The following is a 21,861-nucleotide window of genomic DNA, read 5'->3' on the forward strand; positions in this document are numbered from 1 at the left end:
GGCTCGCCTAGCTCACTACTATAACACGCCGCTGAGCCCCGTCTTGAGATTGATGTTTTACCCGTAAACATTTGCATGGGTCCTATAGTAAGCTTGTATAACCCGCGGTCGTGCACGCTATGCCCAAACAGGGAATTCTGATGATCTCGCACTGACAGGTTGGAAAAGATTCCTCATGAGGAGTATGTTTTGAAGAGGCTTCTGCCTCTCGGCTGTTTGATGATACGGTTCTTCGGCACCCAGCGTGTTATTCGCAAATGAAGCTGTTCCATAGTCCCCATGAAACGCAAATTATTGAGCGGAAATACGGCAGCACCGTGGGGATGGCTAGATAAGAGACATCTCGAGGAGAGTCATGTAGCAAGTATAAAGAGGCGACGAAGTTGACAGAAATTACAAGTCTTCTCAATCATCCAGCTTTCCAACTTTTAACTCACACTTCAATTCAAACAATCAGCTTGAGAACTCGCTAGTCGATTCTCTTGAATACCAGCTTCCAGCCTAGCTTATATCTATTTTCATCCGATCTCCCTACCAATTACTCAATTCGTTCGCCTCTGCCAGTCAGACGCCACAATGCATTCCTCTACCTGGAAGTCTCTGCTTGTCCTAGGGCTGACACAGTTGGTCGCCGAATCAGCGGCAGCACCAACTTCTTGTCCTCAGCCCAGGGTTAAGCCTGGACGGGCTATTTATATCACAAGCAATGAGCAGCAGAATAGCATTATTGCCCTGCCGATTGGGGCCAATGGACTGCTATCCGGCGGCACACTCACTTCAACAGGCGGCTCAGGCTCAAGCATCCTGGAGCAGAATGGCAACGTGAAAGCGCCTGCAGTCTCCGACGTCTTGTCCTCTCAGTCGGCCGTGACCGTGGTTGACAATGTATGTATACGAACTTGACTACATGTGATGATCTCGCCGCCAAGGAGCCTCTTGCTAACGTGCTATCCTACTACAATAGTATCTGTTTGCCGTCAATGCCGGTTCCAATACCGTCTCCATGTTCGCAATCGATCCGCTCAACCCGACCAAACTCACCATGGTCGGCAAGCCCGCTGCCGTGCCCGGCGACTTTCCCGTGACGGTTGGCGCATCGGCGAAGAACAAGCTGATTTGCGTTGGAGCAACAGGCGCCAAGTCTGGTGTCTCCTGCGCACCTTTCTCTTCAAAGGGCCTGGGCCAGATGGACCAGCTTCGCCCGGTTGGCTTGAATCAGACAACACCTCCTGTCGGTCCCCCTAATACCATCGCCCAGGTATTCTTCTCTGAAGATGAAAAGACGGTGTATGCTTCCGTGAAAGGCGACCCGGCCACAAATACCACCGGAACTTTGGGAGTTTTCGCCGTGGAACAGCCTTGTGACGGTCGTGGAGCTGTCGCTGTTAGCCAGGAGGGGAAGCTGAATCACCTTGACGAGACTGTCGTTCTCTTTGGCGCGACGAATCTTAAGGGTTCTTCTAACATCATCGCTGCCGATGCAGCATTTGGAGCTGTTATGCTATCCGTCGACACCGCAAGTGGAGCTGCAAGCGTCAAGAACGTTGTTGACATTGCTGGCCAGAAAGCTACATGTTGGGCTGTACTGTCTCCGGAGACGAACACAGTATTTCTCTCAGACGCTGGGGCCGACCGACTGGTCGAAGTATCCTCGACCGATGGCAGCATCAAGTCCGTCTCCAACCTCGGTACTAACGACCCTGGCTTCAATGACCTGAAGGCTGCTGGCAGCTTCATCTACGCCTTGAGTCCTGGTAATACAACCGTTGGACCAGCTGTGACTGTGTTTGATGTGGTGAGCAAGAAGGTGGCTCAACACTACCAGCTAAAGGGATCATTTGCAACCAGCAAGGTTCAGGGTGTTGGCCTTCTGGTGTAAGGTACGAGGGGGAGACTATGACTGGTTTGGAAGTGTGTAGGGCTCTGGTAGTCCGTCTGATTTTGAAGGGTCTTCGCCCATGTATAAAAAACTTTGCGCATAATTTAAATAGTCTAGATTCATTTCCTATTTCTTTTCTCTATTTCTTGATTTTCCTATGAAAATATAGTAAGATTCTCTTATTTCTTGATTTTCCTGTGAAGATACGTCCTATTTAGTAGGGGTTTGATGGAAGTGACCTGGGCAGAAAAACCCTGTTTAACAACGCTATCGATCCTTGTGCATGATCTTTTCTCTTTAGCGTAATAGCACGTACCTTACTTTACATGTATATACATGAATACATGTAGATACCTTGAGGAATACGGCCCGAGTTTTGCATTAAGCATACCATGTTAGCCTTAACCAAGTCTTGGGCCTTTTTTGAGCTGAAGAAATGGACACCATCAGCTCACGTTGGTGGCTTGATGGAAGCTCAATCACATGCAACATCTAGAGTCAGGAGACGGCGCAAGCTTGCACAGCCGATAGCTATCAAAGTTCAAGCCACCACATGGCATGTTTGAATACGACAGGCTTGGATTGAGCCCATCATGAGCGGTTTTTACGAAGATTGAATGATTCCGTTGCCTCGCTACTACATGTACTCCGCACCTGGTAGGACTTGTTCACCACCCACAGCGGCCAACGGCGAGGCTTTGCACGGCTAAAATATCCAACGGCGCAGCAGCGTTCATCTTGCGTGATTGTGCCTCCACGATGCGACACAGCTTTATGTATGTACACCGGACGCCTATTACAGATCACATGGCGGGATTAATCCCCGTGGCCATGCGTGAACGCACCAATTGGAGGTGCCCGGCAGTATTGGCGATGCATGCAGGGTGCGGTTCGTTGTTTAAGGGACTCTGGCATCCTGGCTTCCACGGGCACCTCATTAGCCGAGACAGGGATTGGCGGCACTAGATCCTGAAATCCTGCATATATGTACCTCCGTACACAATCCGCACGAAGCGACGGCAATCAATTCCCAACTGCAGAGCAGACAACATTAGGGTGGCGCTTTTCTTGGTAAGGCTCCAGTTGTCTGGCGTCCATGATGCTATTGTAGTGAAGTCAATAGGTACATGTACTGTAGAGGAGTGTAAAACACACACAATCTACGAGGTACCTGCCGATAGGGGATCAGCAATGATGCAGTGCACCGAGGTGGAGAGAAGAATCGCACGGACTAATCTTGATCCCATCTTTAGCATTGTAGAGATTGCAGAAACGAAAATAACTCGCTCGTCTGTCTCGGCTAGCTGGCGCGAAACAAACCGGCTGTCGTGGACCGGCGGAGCCTGCGCATTAGCAGCAGTGCGGGCAATGTCGAGTCGCAGAGCAACAGAGTAGCGGGGCTGAACAGCGCCGGGCCCTGCGAGTCGTAATGCACCCAGTGCCCCCCACGCGTGCATTCTGAGTGGCATCTTTGAGGGTTCGCAGGCAAAGCGTGGGCGTGCCTTGCGGAAGGAAGGATTGAAGGATTCAATCTATTGAGGGCTTGACTACAGCCGCACAATCTGGTTTCGCCGCCGGTCCCAGAGAAGCAGAGGCCAAGGGGGCAATGATCGGTTCTGATCAGCAACAATGGCAAAGGTGGAAACCGGATAGCGGAGCATCTTCAGGCGCTCAGAGCTGCATCATCGACGTAACCGGATGCTAGGCCCTACTGTGCAGGGCAAATTACATGTGCGTTGCACCAAGATCCTGCATGATGGATTAGTACCTCGAAGATGGTATTCATCCCACAGCAGACTTAGCGTTTAGTAATGGGACAGTGATTGATTCCATAGTCAAAAGTAGGGCACAGCTGCTGGGAATGGGCAATTGCCGCTTTCGGGATGCATTGCCCTGGTACAGTGTAGCGTACGTGCAGTATTGGAGATAAGGATGGGACGCAGTGGGCAGGCAAACTGCCAGGCAGCTCAGTTAATTCTTAACAACCGAATGAGCAAATCGCTGCGGCGATATGGGCGCAGCGGCCGCTCTGACTGGCTACAGCACCAGGGCGGAGGCGGGGGCTCCAGGCGCCAAAGACGCTACAGGCGCCCACACCTTGGCACTAAAGAGGAACTCTTTGCCGCAGAGCTGCGAGGTGGTACGTGGTGGTACGTGGTGACCCGGCGTCAGAGGCATGTCACTCCGCTGGCTCTGGGGCTCTGGGCTCTGAAGAGTGGGGATTCAGCTGATTGATTTCTCAGCACGGTCTGTGAGGACGCTAAAAAGTCTCTTCCTGGCCCACTGCAGCCGGAGCGATTCGGCCAACGGTCGGCTGCTGGCACGTTGCACCTATTATGCTGTCCTACTTGTGGCCTGGGGGAGGGAAAAAAACGTGAACACTCCACCGGAGGGCTGGAGAGTCATAACCCCGATCCGAACATTCATAGCGATCCCGCTACGGACTCGCTTTAGGCTTTTCTCCTTCACAACCATCTTTGCCGCCATCATCGACGTCCGACTCTCGACAACTACAATCACAGGACGGACGACTAGCATCGATCCCGACGCATCATAGCGACGCCTGCGGCTCCGTCTCTGACTACGCATCGTCTACATCATTCATTTTTTGACGCTATCGACGTGGCATTCAAACTCCGCCAGTTGGAGGCATTCTCTTCGCTACTCAATTGCATCAAAACGTTCCGGAGCCTCAACAGCCGCCAACTACGAGCGAGACGCTGGCTGCGATACACAAACCCAATTGACGAGTCCCGTCTGACACCCGTTGACGAATAATCATCATGTCGAATTACAGCGGTCGGCACGGCCCCAACGTGTCGCAATACCTTCGCGACCTCAACACTATCAGCCCTCAGGCGGATACCATGGAAGACAGCAACTTAAACTTCGAGGACGACCTGACCATCTTCACAAACACCCAGTTCTTCGACTTCGATTCTGGCCAGAACACCGACTTCCAAGCCCAGCCCGCCAAACCTGAGGGCAAAGCTCCCCACAGTGGCACCACATCTGAGGATGTAAGCGCTGCACCCTCAGTCATCGGTGAAATGCCCAACTTGGATTTCATGTCCGGTGAGTCTACTATTCTTTACTATTTTTCGTCTATATTTTTATGCATATGCGCATGTTTTTTTTTCCCGTTTCACTTCCTTGCACCTATATTGCTGCTCCTCGCCTATCCGTCTTCTCATTCCTGGGAAGTAACGAGACCCTGGCTTTTTCCCTTTCCAGCAGCCCACGCGCGCTCCTAGCGTGACTGGCGCACTTCGTCAACCATCTCCGCAATCACCACGCAGACATCCGGCCCATCTATCGGGCCCTTGCATCCTCTGGTCCTTTTGCTGCTCTGTCCCCCCCATAGCACTTCATCTCCTTCTCTGTCATTGGGACGAGCTGTCTCCTAGACTGGTGCGATGCAGCAAAGGTGCTTTTGGAGTGCGCCTGCGGAGTGGGGCATCCCGCACTTCACATGCGCTGACAAATCCCGGGGCTATGGCGCCATAACTCGTGATTTGGCATTCTCATCCTCAGATGCAACCATGGATCAGCGAGGCCTCGTTGCTGGCCATGGATGGCCCGGGAGATATATCCCCCTTTCCCTGATACCCGCAGTGTTGCTGTTTTGTCTTGTTTCGCCCTCTACTACTTCATCTGGTGATCCATTGGTGTGAGAGACAACATACTTGGTGTTCATGGTGCTAATTATCAATGGTGATATCAGACTTTGCCTTCCCAGAATTTAACAATAATACATATGCCGCGCCCCACATGAACAACTTTTCCGAACAGGGCTTTGCGCCCCTGCAGCCAAACCATGGCCACGTACAGGTTCCTCCTCACCATGCGCGGTTCCATCAGGCACCCCCACAGGTTGGCGAGAAGCGGAAGTCTGAGTCTATGAACCAGGAGGAAGCTGCTAGAATGGCTGCTGAGGAAGACAAGCGGAGGAGGAACACTGCTGCTAGCGCCCGTTTTCGCATCAAGAAGAAGCAGCGCGAGCAGGCTCTGGAGAAGTCCGCCAAGGAGATGTCTGACAAGGTTTCCAACCTTGAAAGCAAAGTGGCTCAGCTTGAAACCGAGAACAAGTGGCTGAAGAACCTCTTGGTCGAGAAGAACGAGGGCAATGAGGACATTGTTGCTTTGTGGAAAGAATTCACCAAGCATGCCAGTGACAAGAGCAAGGCCGCATCCGCCGAATCAAGTAGCGGCGAAAAGATCAAAGGAGAGCAATGAGCTGACTCATGTTGATAATATTTTCTTCTCATCTCTCTTAATGTTGTGCTGATCGAAAGGAGCGGGGGGGCGTTGCTTTGGTTACTGGCGTTCTTATTGTTATTCGGGTCGAGGAAGCTTTGTCCTGTCTTGGGAAGATTGAATCACGGGATAACCGATTCAATCTGGGGCTGAAGTAAACGAAGCTGGGCCGGCGGATATCTATTTGGCTTTATTTGTATGTGGCATATATCCAAAGTGGTTGGAAATAGAGAGCCAAAAGAAAAAGAAATGGGCTCTATATGGGAAATGACGCTTTATTTATATCATATGAAATGTTCAAATTTTTCTTCTAATTCTCGTTTTGCATCTTTATATATATATATGGTCTATTGTTTGCCATCGGTGTCGTGATTGCCACTAGCGCCTATGCCATTGCTCCCTTCGCTGATGCCACGGGCCTCTCTCAGGGCAGCCAGACGTTGTTGGTTCCGCTTACCGATGATGCGCAGTGTGTTTTGTCTTTCGATCTCTGCCATCTTATCCCAGTTGGAGATGCGGGACATGGTGCCGTCCACGTTGACGACGAGCGGGCCGAGGGCGTCCAGCTTAACGGTTGTGCCTGAGCCGCTGACGTCGAGCGTTGTGACATCCTCGCCGCCATGAGAGCCTGGCGCTGGCAGAGCCTCTCGAGGCGACGGCTTTGACGAAGAAGATGAAGAGGATGAGTTGTCTTGAGAGTCGGAGCTCATCTTGTGAGATGAGGATGAGAATGGCGAGACGAAATGGCGGGGCTGGATGCTGAGGAGTGACGAGCGGAAGGAGAAGACACTGCGACGAAGCATTGGCCTTGAGAGGTGTGAAAAATGGTGTAGTATAAGAAAGATTTTTGAGATTATATGCCGTAAGCGTTTTTGGGATCTATAAAATCCTCCACTTTCCTTGTTCGTTGGAGGTGTAGCTGAATTTGGATTGTATGCAGCCTGTATGGAGTAGTGGTTGCAAAGGTGCAGCCCGAAAGTTGGGGTAAAATTACTAGTATAAACTGGCTAGCCGCTGAAGAAAATTGCCGATTAGGTTCTAGAGATCAAGCTGCTGCAGAGACGTTGATATTTTTATGGGGTTGGGAGTGGTGGTGACGATGTCGGTGGTTCTAGAATGCTTTGGAGGTTTTTTTTTTCTTCCTTCGAGGCTTGGCCCCTCTCTGCTGTGTAATTGGCCGGTTTTGGCGTGCGACCTAGCCTTAGTGCTGCTGCTGCGGTGCTCCATTTCATGCCCAAGAAATCTTGTGTAATTGCTGGGTTTATCTTTGCTTGAGATGATGTAAATCTTGCTATAAGAGATTTTAATTTGGAATTGTTAATTGAATCCAAGTATTTGAGAATTTGGATGTAAGTTTACTATTAAACGGGTGTTTTTGACGTAAGGCAAGGGGCGGAATTTTAAAGTTTTGTAACACTATTACTAGGTACTTAAAGCACACGTAAACTTCTGCTTTCTGTAACATTCTGTAATTGGAAGTACCGTGAAAGCATTACGAATATCAAATTGAAGAGGGGAATAGCTAGGAACGAAGACTCTATATCGGAGAAAGATGTATAGCTGTAGAAGGAAAACCTAGCATGTCCTGACACCGGAAGTGAAAAAGATGATTTCAGCTATAGAGCCAACAATCAATATGACCGATCGGAAGGGAGCTGATGGGTGTTGATAGAGGTTTCTATGCGCATACATTCATGGCTTCCAATACTCCGTACTGCTCTTACGAATAACACGGAAGCTAGAAGAAAGACTGGAAGCTAGAAATACTAATCCTGATGCCAAGCTGCTGGCTGGCCGCTACCTAAAAATATACGGGTTACTTTAGTAGCAGCTAGTTCGGTAGTGGGTGCCGTAGAGGAACACGAAAATGAAGAATCCTGTAGGGGCCAAAAAAGCCCTTCATGTACGCACTTGAAGCTGCAGCGGCCCCCTTTTTCTTCCGACAATTTCCAACACAGATAGAAAGATTCCGAGTTTCAAACAACGTCGTATCTCAATGCGCCGAGCTATTTGCGAATACTGCCGACTCTGCTGCTGATGCTGGGCACCACCACCTGTTCCGATTCGGCACTTGGCTTGATGGATCTTCAGCGTGGAGCGCGCCGGAGCGCCTGATTCAGGCGATGCCCCATAAGGCATCTCAACGGAAAGAGGAGACGGAATGGAATCAGGGGGACGGCCGTTTTCGGGACGCAGACGACACAGACGAGAAACGCGAGTCAAGGTGCTGTTGCTTTTCTTTTGCGGAGGTTGGATGGAGGGGAGAGAGACTATTCACTTGAGGCCACATCCTTTGCGGCCGAGTTGAACGAGTGTGTGATGAGCGGCGGAGAATTATAGATCTGGCAGGTGAGGTAATACAAGCACTGCACTAGGGTGCTATATTTGGGGCTGGATGGCCCTCGATCGACATCCGTCTAGAGACGCTGCTGTGCTTCGTATCACGGCCTGCATACATGTAGACATGCCAAGTGCGACGCTGCAGCCACCCGCTGCATGTCAAGCCCGGCAACACCGAGTAACGCAAAGGCATTGCTCGACCTATTCCTGTTCAACGTCTACTTGAGACATGCCCCGGGCCGCAGAGTATGAGGCTTTTTGCTAGTCTGCTCGACAAGCTACATGTATGTATCAGGCTGGGCTAAGCTGGGCAAACCAGAGACGGAGACGGACACCGCTCCTTTTCCTCGTTCTCTGGTTTGTTTATGTGCCCTCCTGCACATCGTTACAGGACCAGCTTTATATGCTCCACACCGGGGGAGGTTCAGCAGGACTTGTGGCTCGGAGTGACGCTGATGGAACTAACATGCAGCTGTGGTGGAGGGGGAGGAGAAGGGGAAGTGAGGAGTAAATGCGGCGGTGGGAATAGCCTCAGCTGGAGCACAAAGCTGACTGCCCAGACTTATTCGATGCAGCAGCACCAACTCACCTACCTAAGGTAGTAATTGAGTAAAATTTGGCAAGTCTAAATTCAGTCTTAAAATCAAATCCAGTTTTGAAATATCAAGAGTCTCTTTGATACTCTTTGATACTCTTTTTTTCTCCTCTTTTCTCCTCATGCTCTCTCCTTGTTTCGGCGCTCACTTCGCATCGGCCATGCCGTTCTCAACTGGATCGGTTGGCCCATGCCGATTTAGTTGCAAGATGCACAAGCCTTTCTCCCCTCTTGGTGCCCAGACGGCGTCGCGGATTGGCAGCCGGAGCGCTGCCTCCACCTGGAAGAGCCTGCCGGGTCGCTGCTCTCACTGCCAATCCCCTGCCAAAGCGCCTTGTTCGGGGGGTCATCTGGAGTATCTAGCGCTGTGCTTTACGTACGGATCCGTTCTTAGTGCTCGCGGTGGCCCCCTCTAGGCCTCTTTATGGCTCCGGTATATAGGTAGAGCTTCGCGGTGATGCCCCAGAGGTTTCTGGGACGTAATTTTCTTGTCCAGCTCTTTTTTTCCTTGTTGCTACCGACGACCAGAGGTTTTCAGCTCCTCTTGCTCGCTCTAGGCCTTTGAAAACTGCTCTTCACTCATCGTCTGTGCCTCTCGCTTGGACAGCTGAGTGACGTTATACCGTGCCGCTCTTCCGAAGCTGTCCCCCGTCCCGTACCTTTCTGCGGGCTACAAAGAAGCTCTTTTCCCCCTTCTCACCTCTGGTCTGTTGCTCCCGACTTCAGGCCTCCTCCTTTCCGCTACTGCAGTCCGGTAATACTGATTGATTGGGCAATCTGTCTAGCTCTCCTAGTCGCAAACATGTTCTCCGGACGCAAATTCTCCATCAATCGCCATACCGGCGCCCCGAAGCCGCTGCTGCGACGCTTCAGCAACGCCGAGCCGTCGATGAATGGTTAGTGAGGCCTCTCTGCACGTCTCTCTGCACACCGGGACGAGATCGAAAAAGCGGATGTTGCCACCGCCGCCGCAGCAGAGCCAGTCTTGCTGCTGTCAATCAAGCCACAAAGAAATCCCACCACCCTATTTTCCTTTTCCTTCTTTTGTCCAAGTGGCGGCCGTCAAAAGCAGCGGTGGCGCTCTCGAACTGGGCTTAATTGTCCTTGGATGAGCCCCGCCATCACAGCGACCCCAACTCCCAGGCCTGATTACCCCTCCCCCGCAGCTTGATAGCCACCGCCAGCTTGTACTGTGCTGACAGGGTTTCTGCCGTTGGAGCTGCAACATCGATTTTTCCCGACTGAAACTTGATTGAAATTTCATTGCAGGAAGCTGACATGATTTTGGCTTATAGAGTTCCAATCCAAGGTCCACAGACAGTTCCGCAATGCGCACGAAGGCCACATGCCCCATGCCGGCCTGGATGCCAGCCGATCATCTACAGGTGTCATCTGGTGTACTGAGCGAGCCAATGAGTATGGCTTCATGGATGAGCCTGACGCGTGGGCCAATCTCGGCCAGGGCGCCCCCGAAGTCGAGGACGAAATTGCCGGTTGCTTCAAGCGACCCGAGACAATCAACATCAGCGTTGCGGCTAGAGAGTACGGCCCTACAGCTGGTATCAAGCCCCTGAGAGAAGCTGTTGCCAAGCTCTACAATGAGACGCACCGTCAGGGCAAAGAGAGCCAGTACACCTGGGAGAACGTCGCCATTGTACCGGGTGGTCGTGCTGGTCTGATCCGAATTGCCGCTGTTCTGGGCAGCTCATACCTGTCCTTCTTCTTGCCCGACTACACCGCTTACAACGAGATGCTGAGTTTGTTCAAGAACGTAAGTTTTCTTCTAGATTGAGCACCCAGATATAATGGATGCCTCGTCTGACTTGGATGAATTGCAGTTTGCAGCTATTCCCGTTCCTCTCTCTGAAGAAGATGGCTACCACATCCACCCCGACAAGATTGCCGAAGAAATCGCCCGCGGTACCTCCGTTATCCTTACCTCAAACCCTCGCAACCCTACTGGCAGAGTCGTCGCCAACCCCGAGCTGGCTGAGATTCAGGATCTTTGCCGAGGTCGCGCCACCTTTATCAGTGACGAGTTCTATTCCGGATACAACTACACCAGCAACTGCGATGGTTCCACCATCTCGGCCGCTGAGAACGTCGAGGACGTTGACGAAGACGATGTTTTGATCATTGACGGTCTCACAAAGCGATTCCGACTGCCTGGATGGCGAATTGCGTGGATCATTGGACCCAAGGGTAAGCCAAAGACACAGTAACGAACTCTGATGATGGAGCTGCAAGTACTGACTCTTAATTTCTCTCTAGAGTACATCAGCGCGTATGTTGATAAAATAACGGAAGCTCACTTGATGATTTTGTGATTTAGCTAACACCCTTGTCCAGTATTGGCTCATGTGGTAGCTACTTGGATGGTGGTGCCGTGCATGCTCTCCAGGAGGCTGCTGTCCCCATGCTTGACCCTACCTTGGTTCAGAGTGAGATGGTCCATCTCCAGCGCCACTTCCGAGTTCGTCTAACCAAAAATGCTTGTTAATGATGTGAGAAAACGGGAATCTAACTGGCCAATAGGACAAGCGTGATTACACGGTCCGACGTCTACGTGAGATGGGCTTCTCCATCAAATACGTTCCCGACTCCACCTTTTATCTGTATGATTATGAGAAAAGCACCCCCCCTCTCTCTAATAATATTCGTGTGCGGTTAGGCTAACTCTGTGACCTTTTCAAGGTGGTTGAACCTCGAGGGCCTCCCCGATGCCATCGCTGACGGCCTCAACTTCTTCCAGGCCTGCTTGGAAGAGAAGGTTATTGTTGTCCCTGGTATCTTCTTCGATCTCAACCCCTCACGACGACGTGATTTGTTCGACAGCCCATGCCACCACTTCGTGCGTCTGTCATACGGCCCCAAGATGGACGTCCTTAAGATGGGCTTGGACGGTATCGAGCGCGTTGTCAACAAGTACGTTTTATTACCGCAAATTGTATCAACTACGGCTACAGTGACCAAAGACTAACACTTGAATTTTCCCTCTAGGCACAAGCGATCCAACTAAAAGATTGAACAAGAGTTGGCCGAACTGACCCAAAAGCTTTGATCTTTTTAAGCCCCTCGGCGTAAATGACGGATATCGGCGGTTTGCCTATCCAAGGCAGCAGCAATTTTGATTGAATTTAGCAGGAAGAGGCGAGGGTGAAGCTTCCCATGACTACCTACCTAGTAGGTAGTAGGTGGAGTAGTGGAAGTATACTGAGTAAGGTGTGGGGCTATGTGCAAGGACTTGTTGAAGATGGATGAGCTTTGAACTTAAAAGAACGATGACCGTCACTCAGGTGGTTGAATGGTGGCGGCGGCCTAGCACTGGTGTGTCAAGACGTAATATCGCCTCAGATGAATGAATGAACAAACTGTTTCGAGACATCAGCCTGTCATGTGTGAGCCGCTCTGGCTACGTTGGGGCCACCGGTCCTATCCGTCCAATCGCTTGCCGCGCGCCCTGCCGCTGCCTCGCGTACCTGACAGCTTCCCACTCTCGGTTGGAAGCCTCTCGACCAGTTTGGGTAGGCTGCTCGCCAAAAACGGGGATCGCTCATGAACCCTTACCATGAAACCAGTTCTCTGGAACAGTCTAATGTGCTCGCTGCTCTGCGAGACGCGTGCCTAGGACGTAAACGTGCTAGACATCCAGGGGCCATGGCTACAGACGGCCATTGATGTCTCGTTGGTCATGTGTTGGTTCGCCCCCGTCAAGCCCAATCGAGATCCGGTTGCCTCTCTGCCTTGCAGGCGGCCTACAAAGGCGGCCGTGAGGCGCTTCTGCTGCTCCCCGCGGCCATGCCCAGGCAGTGATGGATCCACACGCCAGGCTGCGCCACAGGCCAATCGATCTCCGGAGCCCTACCGGCCGGCCAGGTGGGGTCGGGTCTCTGATAATACGATACTTGGCGATTACGCCCAAAGTATGCCTAACTTATGGCAGGTGAGTAGACTGTCATCGGAATTCCAATGTGCATGGTGAGCGCTTTTTTGTCTTGTTAGACAGATTACAAGGTTTCAATTAAAGTTAGTGAATCTACTTAGTCTGCTGCACAGACAATCGCAAGGTTGAAAGTTGGCAAAATTATAAGAACATGGGAGAGGCTTCCAATTTGAGCGAAACGAGTATTTATATATAGGTATCTTCTATGCATGCAATTGGGCTGTTCATGAAATAACAATTGACAACACACGAAGAAAACTCTTGGAACAAGAAATTCAATCATTACCGAATAGGTATCAATTTCGCAAACAAAAGGCAGTTCTTTTGCTGTTTCGAGTGGCACAGCGGGTGGTTACCTTGGTTACCTGCCAGGCTTCGGCAAACAAAGAAAGAAAGACTTGAAGAAAACGTCACGGCTGCCGGCACCGTCTGCCACTTGTCCTTTTGCCACTTGCGTCGGGCATATTTCTGGCAGGTGTAACTTGAGGCATGACTGATTGAACCAAGCTTGCACAGAAAACGAACACCGCCGGAGGACTTGAAAAGAAAGATTAAATAAATCCCCAGCTGGGCGGCCTTTATTCCTATCATACCGGTTATCTCTCTCAAGCTCTCTCTCGGCCTCTCTTGGTCTCAGATAGACTGCACATACCATTCGACTTTGAGTTTTGTCCCTTTTTCTTTCTTCTTAAATCATGAGGAGATCTTCAGTGTTTGGAAGCTTAAGAGACAAGCTTCGCGGAGAATCTGACAAGAGGGAGTCCAAGAAGTCATTGGCTCCAAACAACCCTTTTCTAGACCCGAGTAAGTAATCCCAAACTACCCCGTAAAGAAGAAAAAAGAGTCAAATTTAGACAAAAGAAACGCACAAGATGGATACTGACATATTCTCTCTTTCTGTCTCTCTCCGCAGACGAGGCACCTCCTGCATACTCTGCGCTGGCACCGCCGGTTGCGAGCGGCAGTGCGCCGCCGTATTTGCCTCACATCACTAGCGAGGATGATAAATACGCCTTTCTGTCGTCTTTCGACACAATCTTCGTTGTCGACGACTCTGGCTCCATGGCAGGCCATCCTTGGAGAGAAGTTGCCGAGGTCCTGCGCTCCATCACGCCCATCTGCACTGCTCACGACAAGGATGGCATCGATCTCTACTTCCTGAACCACAAGTCGACAGAAGACCCTAAAGACGATAACAAGCCCTCAGGCGGGTATTACGGCATCGACACCCCGGAAAAGGTGCAAGTAGCCTTTCAGATGGCCCGGCCCACTGGTGCCACGCCTACTGGCACTAGGTTATGGAACATTCTCAATCCATATATCGCGCAGGTAGACCCCAGCAAGGAAAAGAAACAAGACATTGAAAAAGTCAAGCCCATCAATATCATCGTCATCACGGACGGCCGTCCTACAGACGATCCAGAGACCGTCATCTACCAGTGCGCTAAGAAACTTGACAGCTTCGGCGCACCTCCTCACCAAGTCGGCATACAGTTCTTCCAAATTGGAACTGACAAGGACGCCACGGAGGCGCTGCGGGAACTGGATGATGAGCTGGCAAAGTTGGGTGTCAGAGACATGGTAGACACCGTGACCTGGGATGGCAAGTCTTCTAATAGTAGAAAGGGGCTTACTGCCGATGGTATTCTCAAGGTTGTTCTCGGAGCGGTTATTCGCCGCTTGGATAGAAGGCCTTCAGCAAATCAGTCGAGACGTTAAGCTTAGGGGTGTTTTTGCAATGTATTCGATTCGGCAACGAGACTGCTGTGGCTATTTGGGAGGAATTCTCTGATTTAAGAAAGTCACGGAAGTGGATTTTACATGATGGATGTTTACGCGAGGCCTCATAGAGAAAATTGGCGAGGGAGAGAGTGGATGATAAGACTCCTATAGTGATTAGTAAAACTATTAACGCTTCATTACGTATTAAGGGAAAGTGTCGGTAACAAAAAGGGGCCAAAAAATATTCTGGCGTTACGTTTGTTACTTTGGACAAAGGCTGAGTCAAGCTTGGGAAAAGTCTTTGTCTCAAAGGGCACACTATCACGATTTGGGGGGAGGTTTACAATTCGAGAAGAGATACTATTCATATCAGAAGAATTTCGATTACTAAAACGCGAAAGAAAAAAGAAAATATCCATGCAAATAAAGGTGCGTGTAGTCCTATTTACATCGAATTATTTCCGTAGGATTCCTCCCCAGATCGTTATGTTCAGAATGAAAGAAAAAGTTATCTTTGCCGCGAAGCCATTTCCCATCGGATGTTTCCCCTCTGATACTTGGAAAAGAGGAGGTATTACCATCTGAATGATGAAGCCTCCTATCCGAGTGCCTGGCTATTAGGCGAGTTGATTGATATTAAAGTTCAACCAGAGAAGAATAGAAGTTGTTAAGATCGTATTAACCAGTAAACGCCTTAGCCCAGTCATCCTCAATACCGAATCTGTCCCTGTCCTAGTAGGTACCTTTTTTTTTATGTGTTTTTATGTGTTTTTTTTTTAGGCAAATATTTAATAAGCCAAATTCATTTTTTCCCTATACCAAGCCGAAACAACCGTTTCACTGCATGCAAAACACATCTGCCAGGGATACAGAGTGTGCAGAAATATTCGAACCAGTATCGTTTCGGCACGTCACCACCGGAGTTGTCACCAGCGCCACACGCCAATGCTTGGCCTGCAGCTCCAACGGGTCGGTGGGTGGCCAGATGGGCAGCATCGACTGCGAAGAGAAACGGCTGCCGATTTCGGGGAATCGAAAGTCAAAAGTCAGACGACTGGTGAGAATCCTGAAGGATATCTCGTAGGCGCTGTCGATGACTTGCTCCAAGTCCTGGATCGCATCTACCGCGTTGTAAAATGTATTCATTAGGGGCTGAAGGCTAGTAAGGAGAGCGTGAGTGGCTTCTTCGATTCGGTTCTTGATAAAGGGGCCACCCTGCTCCTTTTTCATGACGACATCAATAATTACAGCCATACGGTCGAGAATCGGTTGGCGAATAGCAGATGGTTGACCTGTGACATGTTAATCTCCTGTACGTGAATGAAGCAGGATGCTAAATGAGTCGGAATATACTCACCTGTTGTACGCTCTAGGTCTCTCTCTACTTCCATGATGGCATAAGTAGAATCTGCATCGGCGCCAGCCCAGGCACTAGGATTCCAAACTCGGTTCACAACAAAGTCTATAATAACCCTGGTGACAATGCAGGATTTAGAGTTTTCGCTGCGAATGTGATGATCAAGGTAAGACTCTGCTGCCTGTTCAGATAAGGGGTAATACGTGGCTAGGAGGATTGGCCATAGATGCGTCTGGCTCAGTTTTGTTTCTCCAGTGGGATCAGGGTTACTGGCGTGACGCTCGACAAAGTTGCGTATAGTTGCATAAAAATGCATCATATGCCCGTGCCATGCTTGGACGGCTTGTTCTGTGATCGTGATCGGCTGGTTAGAGTAGGGGCTGCGACTCACAAGAGCACCAGGGGGGACAGAGGTAGAACCGCTTGATGAAGAAGTTCCAAAATCCAGCAAAGGGGGCGGTGGAGCGTTATCGCGAAGGCGGCCATTGTATCTGCCTCGAGATTGGCCAGTTGGTGTGGAGGGGAAATAGTCACGACTATAGCCAAACGCACTGCTGGGCCTTTGAGGAGGGTTCTCTGGCATGGCAAAAGCAGACTGCGGGAAGCTAGGTCGAAACTGAGGGTTATTCTGAAAGCCCTGGCGAGAGGCCGCTCGACCAAAAGGAGGGCCTGGGAACTGTGGCTTATGGTTAAAGTGGCCTTGTCTACCGCCCTGCATGGGAGCGACCAAATTCCATGCATTTGCGGTTCGGCGATCATGGGGTAAGGTTGTTGTAGGCCGTGGAGGCATACTTCCCTGAAAATGGCCAAATTTTGGCGGTGGACCAACGGTAGGAGGGCGGCGGACCGGTTGGAAAGCCGTAGCTGCTCTGGGCGATGTCAGAGAATCGCTGAAAATACTGCCGTCGACCAAACCCTCCTCTTGAAGAGGTACTAGGGGCTTATTGTGGCCATTTGTAACCTGAACGTTTTCAGGGGAGGGTTCAATGGGTCGAGGGATGCCCTCAGAAGAGGGCTGCTGTTGCACCGCCCACAGATCATGCTGTTTACTGACTTCATCTTCCAATACTTGAATAGTGTTATCAAGGCTCTAATAATTAGATGCATACCGTCAGGTCAGAAACAATTCTTCTTTGGCACATAGATGCTACTTACTCTGATAAGAAAATCGCCATCAAAAAACGACAAGCCCTTATTCAATGAGTCAGTTTTCTGTTTGTCAGCTTTATCTCTTAACTGCTTGAACTCAGTAGTAATATCCGCGATACCACCCATAAGATTCTTGAGATTTCCTTCAGCGTCTTCTCTTTTCTTCTTCTCTAGCCGGACTTCTTCTTCGAGGCTGTTGATCCGCTGGGCTTGATCATCTGTATGGGCCTTGGCAAGGTTGGCCTCGATGCTCATCCTAGCAATCGCCTTATCTGTGTCTTCCTGATCGAGATGAAGATTCATGACAGCTTCAACGAGCGCGCTCGTTTCCTGGCTGATGACTTGGCCAACTTCGATTAGCCGTTGGATGATTTCATTCGATTCATTTGCAGCAACACCAGGCATGCGCCTCAGAGAGTGCTGTATCTTGACTAAAATCTCCTGCGTTATACGAGATTTCTCGAAAGCAGGCTGGTAGCAACAGCTGGTCAGCCACTGATGATGGTGGTTGAAGAATACAGACTTACATGGTTATTGGACATTTGCTTGATCCTCTCAGACCGCGCAGGCCCGTTGAGGGGCGTGGAAAAGTTGACAGATAACATGTTCCCAATCACAGCTGCAACTCCTTCGATGGCTGAATTCGCTGAGCTAACCGGCGTGTCACACCTATTGAAGCCGAATTCTGTAGTGAGGGTTCTGATATCCCCCCAGATCATATTCTGGAAGTGAGACAGAAAGATAGCGCCACAGTCGGCGTGAAGAAAGGAGAGTAGGTGAAGGCCCAATGAGAATATGAGCGATATAGGAGTTTCTGACAGGCTTGAAAGACGCGGAGATAGCGAGCCTATCATTTCATTAGCTTTGTTGATAACCTTTGGGCATGTCTCAGCCTCTTCGGATAAAAGTATAGTATATATTAATGGAAATATTTGTGGTAAAAAATGTTGTCACCTGTAGAATGACTCAAAGGAGTCTATACATTAAAATAAAACAGGAAAATCAAAAGCTGGAGACTCACCTGATGTGTTTCTCTTGAGATATGGCCCGTCAATCCTAGAGAACCTGTCCAGATACGCCAAACGTGGGAGGCAAATCAGGGGCTATGCAAAATGCAAAGGAAACAGAAGAAGGTATCTGAAAATATAGCTGCAGGTGTATGTCGATATCCGTTAAAAAGAAAGCGTTAACCCTCCGTTGAGAAGATGCTGGCGGGATGGAGTTTCTCAGAAACGGATGCTGCAGATAAGAGAAGCGAGGGGGAAAATAGAGATAATGTGTGGGCAGAAAGCAAACGAAAAAAAAAAAAAAAAAAAAAAAACTCCTGGCAAAACCCCAAGAAACTATGCCGCAAAAACGTGGCCGAAGGGCTGAGGGCTCACTCTGACCTGAGCTTGAAGTGAGGTTATTCGGCTATGTATGCCACGTACCGCAACTCCTGGAAGATTTTGCTCGCTGTGGTGCTTCTCTTAAAACACCACCGAAAAGGGTATGGAAAACGGAGAAAGTGGTCGTACATCGAGAAGAAAAAGAGAGAATCTAGGGAATGACGGTACTTTGGGAGTAACGATGCTGTGAATAGTTGGACGATTGGTAGACGCACGCACAAAGCTAAATTGGATATTAATAATAGAAGAATTGCTCCAAAAAATCAAGAAAGTGAAGCGTGTATAGATGTAGAAGTCAAGTGCCGGGGAGTTGAATGCAATAAAGAGCTGTTATCACGTGGTTCACCATCTCGTGCTGCCATATTTGCGAAACCATTTCTCTTCCTCAGACTTGAACTCGGTTTGGAAAATGGAAGAAAGCTGGAGCTCCGTAAATGGAACAAAGCTAAAAAGAAAATGGATATGGGAGCTTTTCGAATAATTCTCAACAATTTATATTGCTCTAATCTTGAAATTTCGGATCCTCCAAGCCATATCAGCGAAGCATGAATATCCATCCTACGTCGGGTATTTTAAGAGTTTATCATTGCTATGGCATCAATATCAGAAACTAATCCTACACGTCTTCGAAAACGAATTTTGATCAAAACGACTATCGATGACCGTCCTAGGCATAAACATCAGTTTGGGACATTGCCGTATAAAGAGGTGCTGGAACGCATTATTAAATGGAAACAAGATAAAAAGAAAAAAGACAAAACCGGCGACCAAGGCGCCCCGTTCGATTCAAAAATCTGCTGCACCAAAAAACTTGGCTGATTTAGTATTCGGTTGGACAAAAGGTGTAACCTGCATCGCGCTGCTATTCTTTCTTTTGTAGCATAAATCGTACTGGATAATTGCACAAAGGCATAGAGAGGGCTATCAATGGGTTAACGAGGGATACTGGGTTATATATTCATAAAAAAAAGCTAGTTACCAACCTCCAAGTTCCTAGATTGCACAATGTGAATAGGAAAGCATTAGCTTCAGATTGCCCGGGTGCGAGAGAACAAACTGCTGTAGACGGCGTCTACAACAGGTGACGCGTCGATCATTCGGCCGCCAAAGTATCTACCGTTGAGACCCTTGATGGCGTTTTCGCCGCCCTGGACTTTGTCAAACTTGAGGTAAATGTCTCCTTTAGAGTTCGGGTCGACAGAGATGTGGACAACATGCCCATATCGTTGTTCCGCTTCCTGTCGAACCTCATCTTCGAGCTCTTTGACCCAGTCGTCGCCCTCCTCTCTGTTGTTCCCAATTAGTATCTCTGTTTGTAAATGATCAAAAAGGTGGGCGTGGCAATGCTTACTCTGTGGGGTCGAACATGTTGTGCAACACAACACAGCGACTGGCCATATTTACGTTGACAGGGAGGGGCTTCGTCTCCGTTTTAGGCTTGAGAATCTGCTGGCGTTCGTCATTGCCGTTGGTCGGGGCTTCGTCGGTCCTGGCAAGTTTTCTCATCAATGCATCGCGGCTATAGTTGTTAAAGTTGACACCAGCAACGTCTGTATCATCCAAAGCGCTAGCACCACCAGTCTTTTCGCTATCGCGACCCCCGGCTCGGTCGAACGTAGACTGTTGGCCACGTCCGCCTGCTCCGGAGAACGCAGAGCCTTGGAAGCCCTGGTTGTTACCGGAAAATTTGTGCATTAGGTTGGCAGTACTCTCAGGGGTAAACTTATCGTTGCCAAGACCAACACGGATAGGACGGCCAGCCAAGTCAAAGCCGTTCATCTTTTCCAAAGCTTCGCGAGCTTGGCCTGCGTCCCGAAATCTTTTAAAAGGGCATTAGCCATAACTTTCTATTTGTAAGACAAAGACGGATTTGGAAAGGGCTCAAACTCACTGGACGAATCCATAGCCACGACTGCGTCCATTATCGTCTTTTTGGAGCTGAACAAACTCAAGCTCTCCAAATGGCTCAAATACAGCTTGAAGATCTTGCTCTGTGACATTGAAATGAATGTTGCCAACATAAAGGCGGTGGAAGGGTATAGAGTTAGGATGTCCACTTGACGAGTCTGGGTTGCGAGCTTGGCGATTCTTCTCAGCCTCGGTATGTTGCACAATGACAGGGATACCTAGGAGTTTCTGTCCTGTAAGTTGAAGGGCTTGCTGCACGGCATCTTCACTCTTGAACTCAACATAGCCCACTCTGCCGTTCAGTTAGCAACACGATAAGATATGGAGAGTTTGTCTTCAGAGCAACTTACCCCTTAGATCGTCCACTGATTCGATCTTTCACGATCTGAGCTTCATTAACAGGTCCGACTTTTTCGAAAAATTCTTTCAGCTCACGAGTCCGCAGCCGAGCTGCAAGCTGCTGGACAAACACGGTACGACGATCCCTCTCATCTTCCGTAAGCGGGGCATTGCCACCGCCCTCATTGCCGGCGTCAGGTCGGTCATCATCTCGACCGCGGCGGCCGTAGTCATTGGAATAGCGGTCGCCTCGATCTCGTCGGTCTCGTCGATCGCGATCGTCACGAGGACGATAGTGTCGAGGGGGCGAACGTGAACGCGAGCGGGCTCGTCCACCTCGATAGTAGTCGCCGTCTCTGTGGCGGCGTGAGTGACGACGGTCATCATCACGACTCCTGCTTCTCCGCCTACTTTTGTGGCTGCCAGTGTCGCTACGGGGAGTGCCTGCATCGGGCGTCTCTCGGCGGCTTCGAGTAAGGCTGTAGTCTCGACGGCGACGGTCGTAGTCTCGATCTCTATCTCTCACACGGCTGCCATCACGTTCTCGGCCTTTGTCGCGGTCGGAGTCTCTATCTCGCCTATCAGATTTACCATCATCTTTAGAACGTTCCGCATCAGGGCTCTTCTGCTTTTTCTCTGGGTTCTTAGCCGTAGCGTCGAGCAAGGCCTCGACATCTAAGCTAGACATGATGGTAAACTGTCCTGGCGACCAATGGCAAAGGAGAAGAATTTGCTAGTGATTCAAGGGAGGAATGGACCATGAACAAATGTAAAATTGCCGTGGAATACAAGAATGTTCGTTTGCGTCGTTTCTCGGGATCGGCAAAGTTGTCACGGATATCAATCCCCAGGAAGTTTCCAGCGAGTTGGGATTTTAGGCCTCGAGACGGATACTTTCTCCTTGGGACTTGAGCTGAAGGCAAGTCACGTGAATGGCTCTATAAGCCAAACTTACGTAATCTAAAAAAAAAATCAACAATTCTG

At 49.8% G+C, this 21,861-nt stretch overlaps 9 protein-coding genes across 9 annotated transcripts; 6 read left to right on the forward strand and 3 right to left on the reverse strand.

Annotated features, from left to right (window-relative positions):
• The first annotated feature begins 145 nt into the window (after positions 1-145).
• TrAFT101_001887 (uncharacterized protein) lies at positions 146-2,041 on the forward strand. The gene is made up of 2 exons (XM_024901801.2): positions 146-885; positions 965-2,041. The coding sequence occupies exons 1-2, from the start codon at positions 577-579 to the stop codon at positions 1,877-1,879; spliced, it is 1,224 nt and encodes a 407-aa protein (XP_024763010.1). The 5' UTR covers positions 146-576; the 3' UTR covers positions 1,880-2,041.
• A 2,152-nt stretch (positions 2,042-4,193) lies between these two features.
• TrAFT101_001888 (uncharacterized protein) lies at positions 4,194-6,469 on the forward strand. The gene is made up of 2 exons (XM_024907804.2): positions 4,194-4,954; positions 5,604-6,469. The coding sequence occupies exons 1-2, from the start codon at positions 4,663-4,665 to the stop codon at positions 6,113-6,115; spliced, it is 804 nt and encodes a 267-aa protein (XP_024763011.1). The 5' UTR covers positions 4,194-4,662; the 3' UTR covers positions 6,116-6,469.
• On the reverse strand, positions 6,387-7,251 carry TrAFT101_001889 (uncharacterized protein). Its single transcript, XM_024899710.2, has one exon. It carries the CDS (start codon positions 6,937-6,939, stop codon positions 6,484-6,486), a length of 456 nt encoding a protein of 151 aa, XP_024763012.2. The 5' UTR covers positions 6,940-7,251; the 3' UTR covers positions 6,387-6,483.
• Positions 7,252-8,037: 786 nt separating this feature from the next.
• On the forward strand, positions 8,038-8,418 carry TrAFT101_001890 (uncharacterized protein; the record flags this gene model as incomplete). Its single annotated transcript, XM_066126454.1, has 1 exon — positions 8,038-8,418. One exon carries the CDS (start codon positions 8,038-8,040, stop codon positions 8,416-8,418), a length of 381 nt encoding a protein of 126 aa, XP_065982557.1.
• A 1,383-nt stretch (positions 8,419-9,801) lies between these two features.
• TrAFT101_001891 (uncharacterized protein) lies at positions 9,802-11,444 on the forward strand. Its single transcript, XM_066126455.1, has 4 exons — positions 9,802-9,967; positions 10,367-10,842; positions 10,910-11,273; positions 11,343-11,444. Exons 1-4 carry the CDS (start codon positions 9,874-9,876, stop codon positions 11,396-11,398), a joined length of 990 nt encoding a protein of 329 aa, XP_065982558.1. The 5' UTR covers positions 9,802-9,873; the 3' UTR covers positions 11,399-11,444.
• Positions 11,445-11,487: 43 nt separating this feature from the next.
• TrAFT101_001892 (uncharacterized protein) lies at positions 11,488-12,090 on the forward strand (the record flags this gene model as incomplete). The annotated part of the gene is made up of 4 exons (XM_024903627.2): positions 11,488-11,544; positions 11,607-11,686; positions 11,766-11,996; positions 12,072-12,090. The coding sequence occupies 4 exons, from the start codon at positions 11,488-11,490 to the stop codon at positions 12,088-12,090; spliced, it is 387 nt and encodes a 128-aa protein (XP_024763013.2).
• A 1,619-nt stretch (positions 12,091-13,709) lies between these two features.
• Positions 13,710-14,733, forward strand: TrAFT101_001893 (uncharacterized protein; the record flags this gene model as incomplete). Its single annotated transcript, XM_024906353.2, has 2 exons — positions 13,710-13,818; positions 13,928-14,733. 2 exons carry the CDS (start codon positions 13,710-13,712, stop codon positions 14,731-14,733), a joined length of 915 nt encoding a protein of 304 aa, XP_024763014.2.
• Positions 14,734-15,573: 840 nt separating this feature from the next.
• TrAFT101_001894 (uncharacterized protein) lies at positions 15,574-18,992 on the reverse strand (the record flags this gene model as incomplete). The annotated part of the gene is made up of 5 exons (XM_024899607.2): positions 15,574-16,028; positions 16,094-17,183; positions 17,249-17,713; positions 17,770-18,089; positions 18,977-18,992. The coding sequence occupies 5 exons, from the start codon at positions 18,990-18,992 to the stop codon at positions 15,574-15,576; spliced, it is 2,346 nt and encodes a 781-aa protein (XP_024763015.2).
• A 105-nt stretch (positions 18,993-19,097) lies between these two features.
• TrAFT101_001895 (uncharacterized protein) lies at positions 19,098-21,725 on the reverse strand. The gene is made up of 5 exons (XM_024909621.2): positions 20,889-21,725; positions 20,522-20,830; positions 19,982-20,449; positions 19,614-19,917; positions 19,098-19,551 (listed from the first exon to the last, which is right to left on the reverse strand). Exons 1-4 carry the CDS (start codon positions 21,563-21,565, stop codon positions 19,659-19,661), a joined length of 1,713 nt encoding a protein of 570 aa, XP_024763016.1. The 5' UTR covers positions 21,566-21,725; the 3' UTR covers positions 19,098-19,551; positions 19,614-19,658.
• Positions 21,726-21,861: the final 136 nt, after the last annotated feature.

The sequence above is a fragment of the Trichoderma asperellum genome, chromosome 1, assembly GCF_020647865.1.
Source record: "Trichoderma asperellum chromosome 1, complete sequence".
NCBI lineage: Eukaryota > Fungi > Ascomycota > Sordariomycetes > Hypocreales > Hypocreaceae > Trichoderma > Trichoderma asperellum.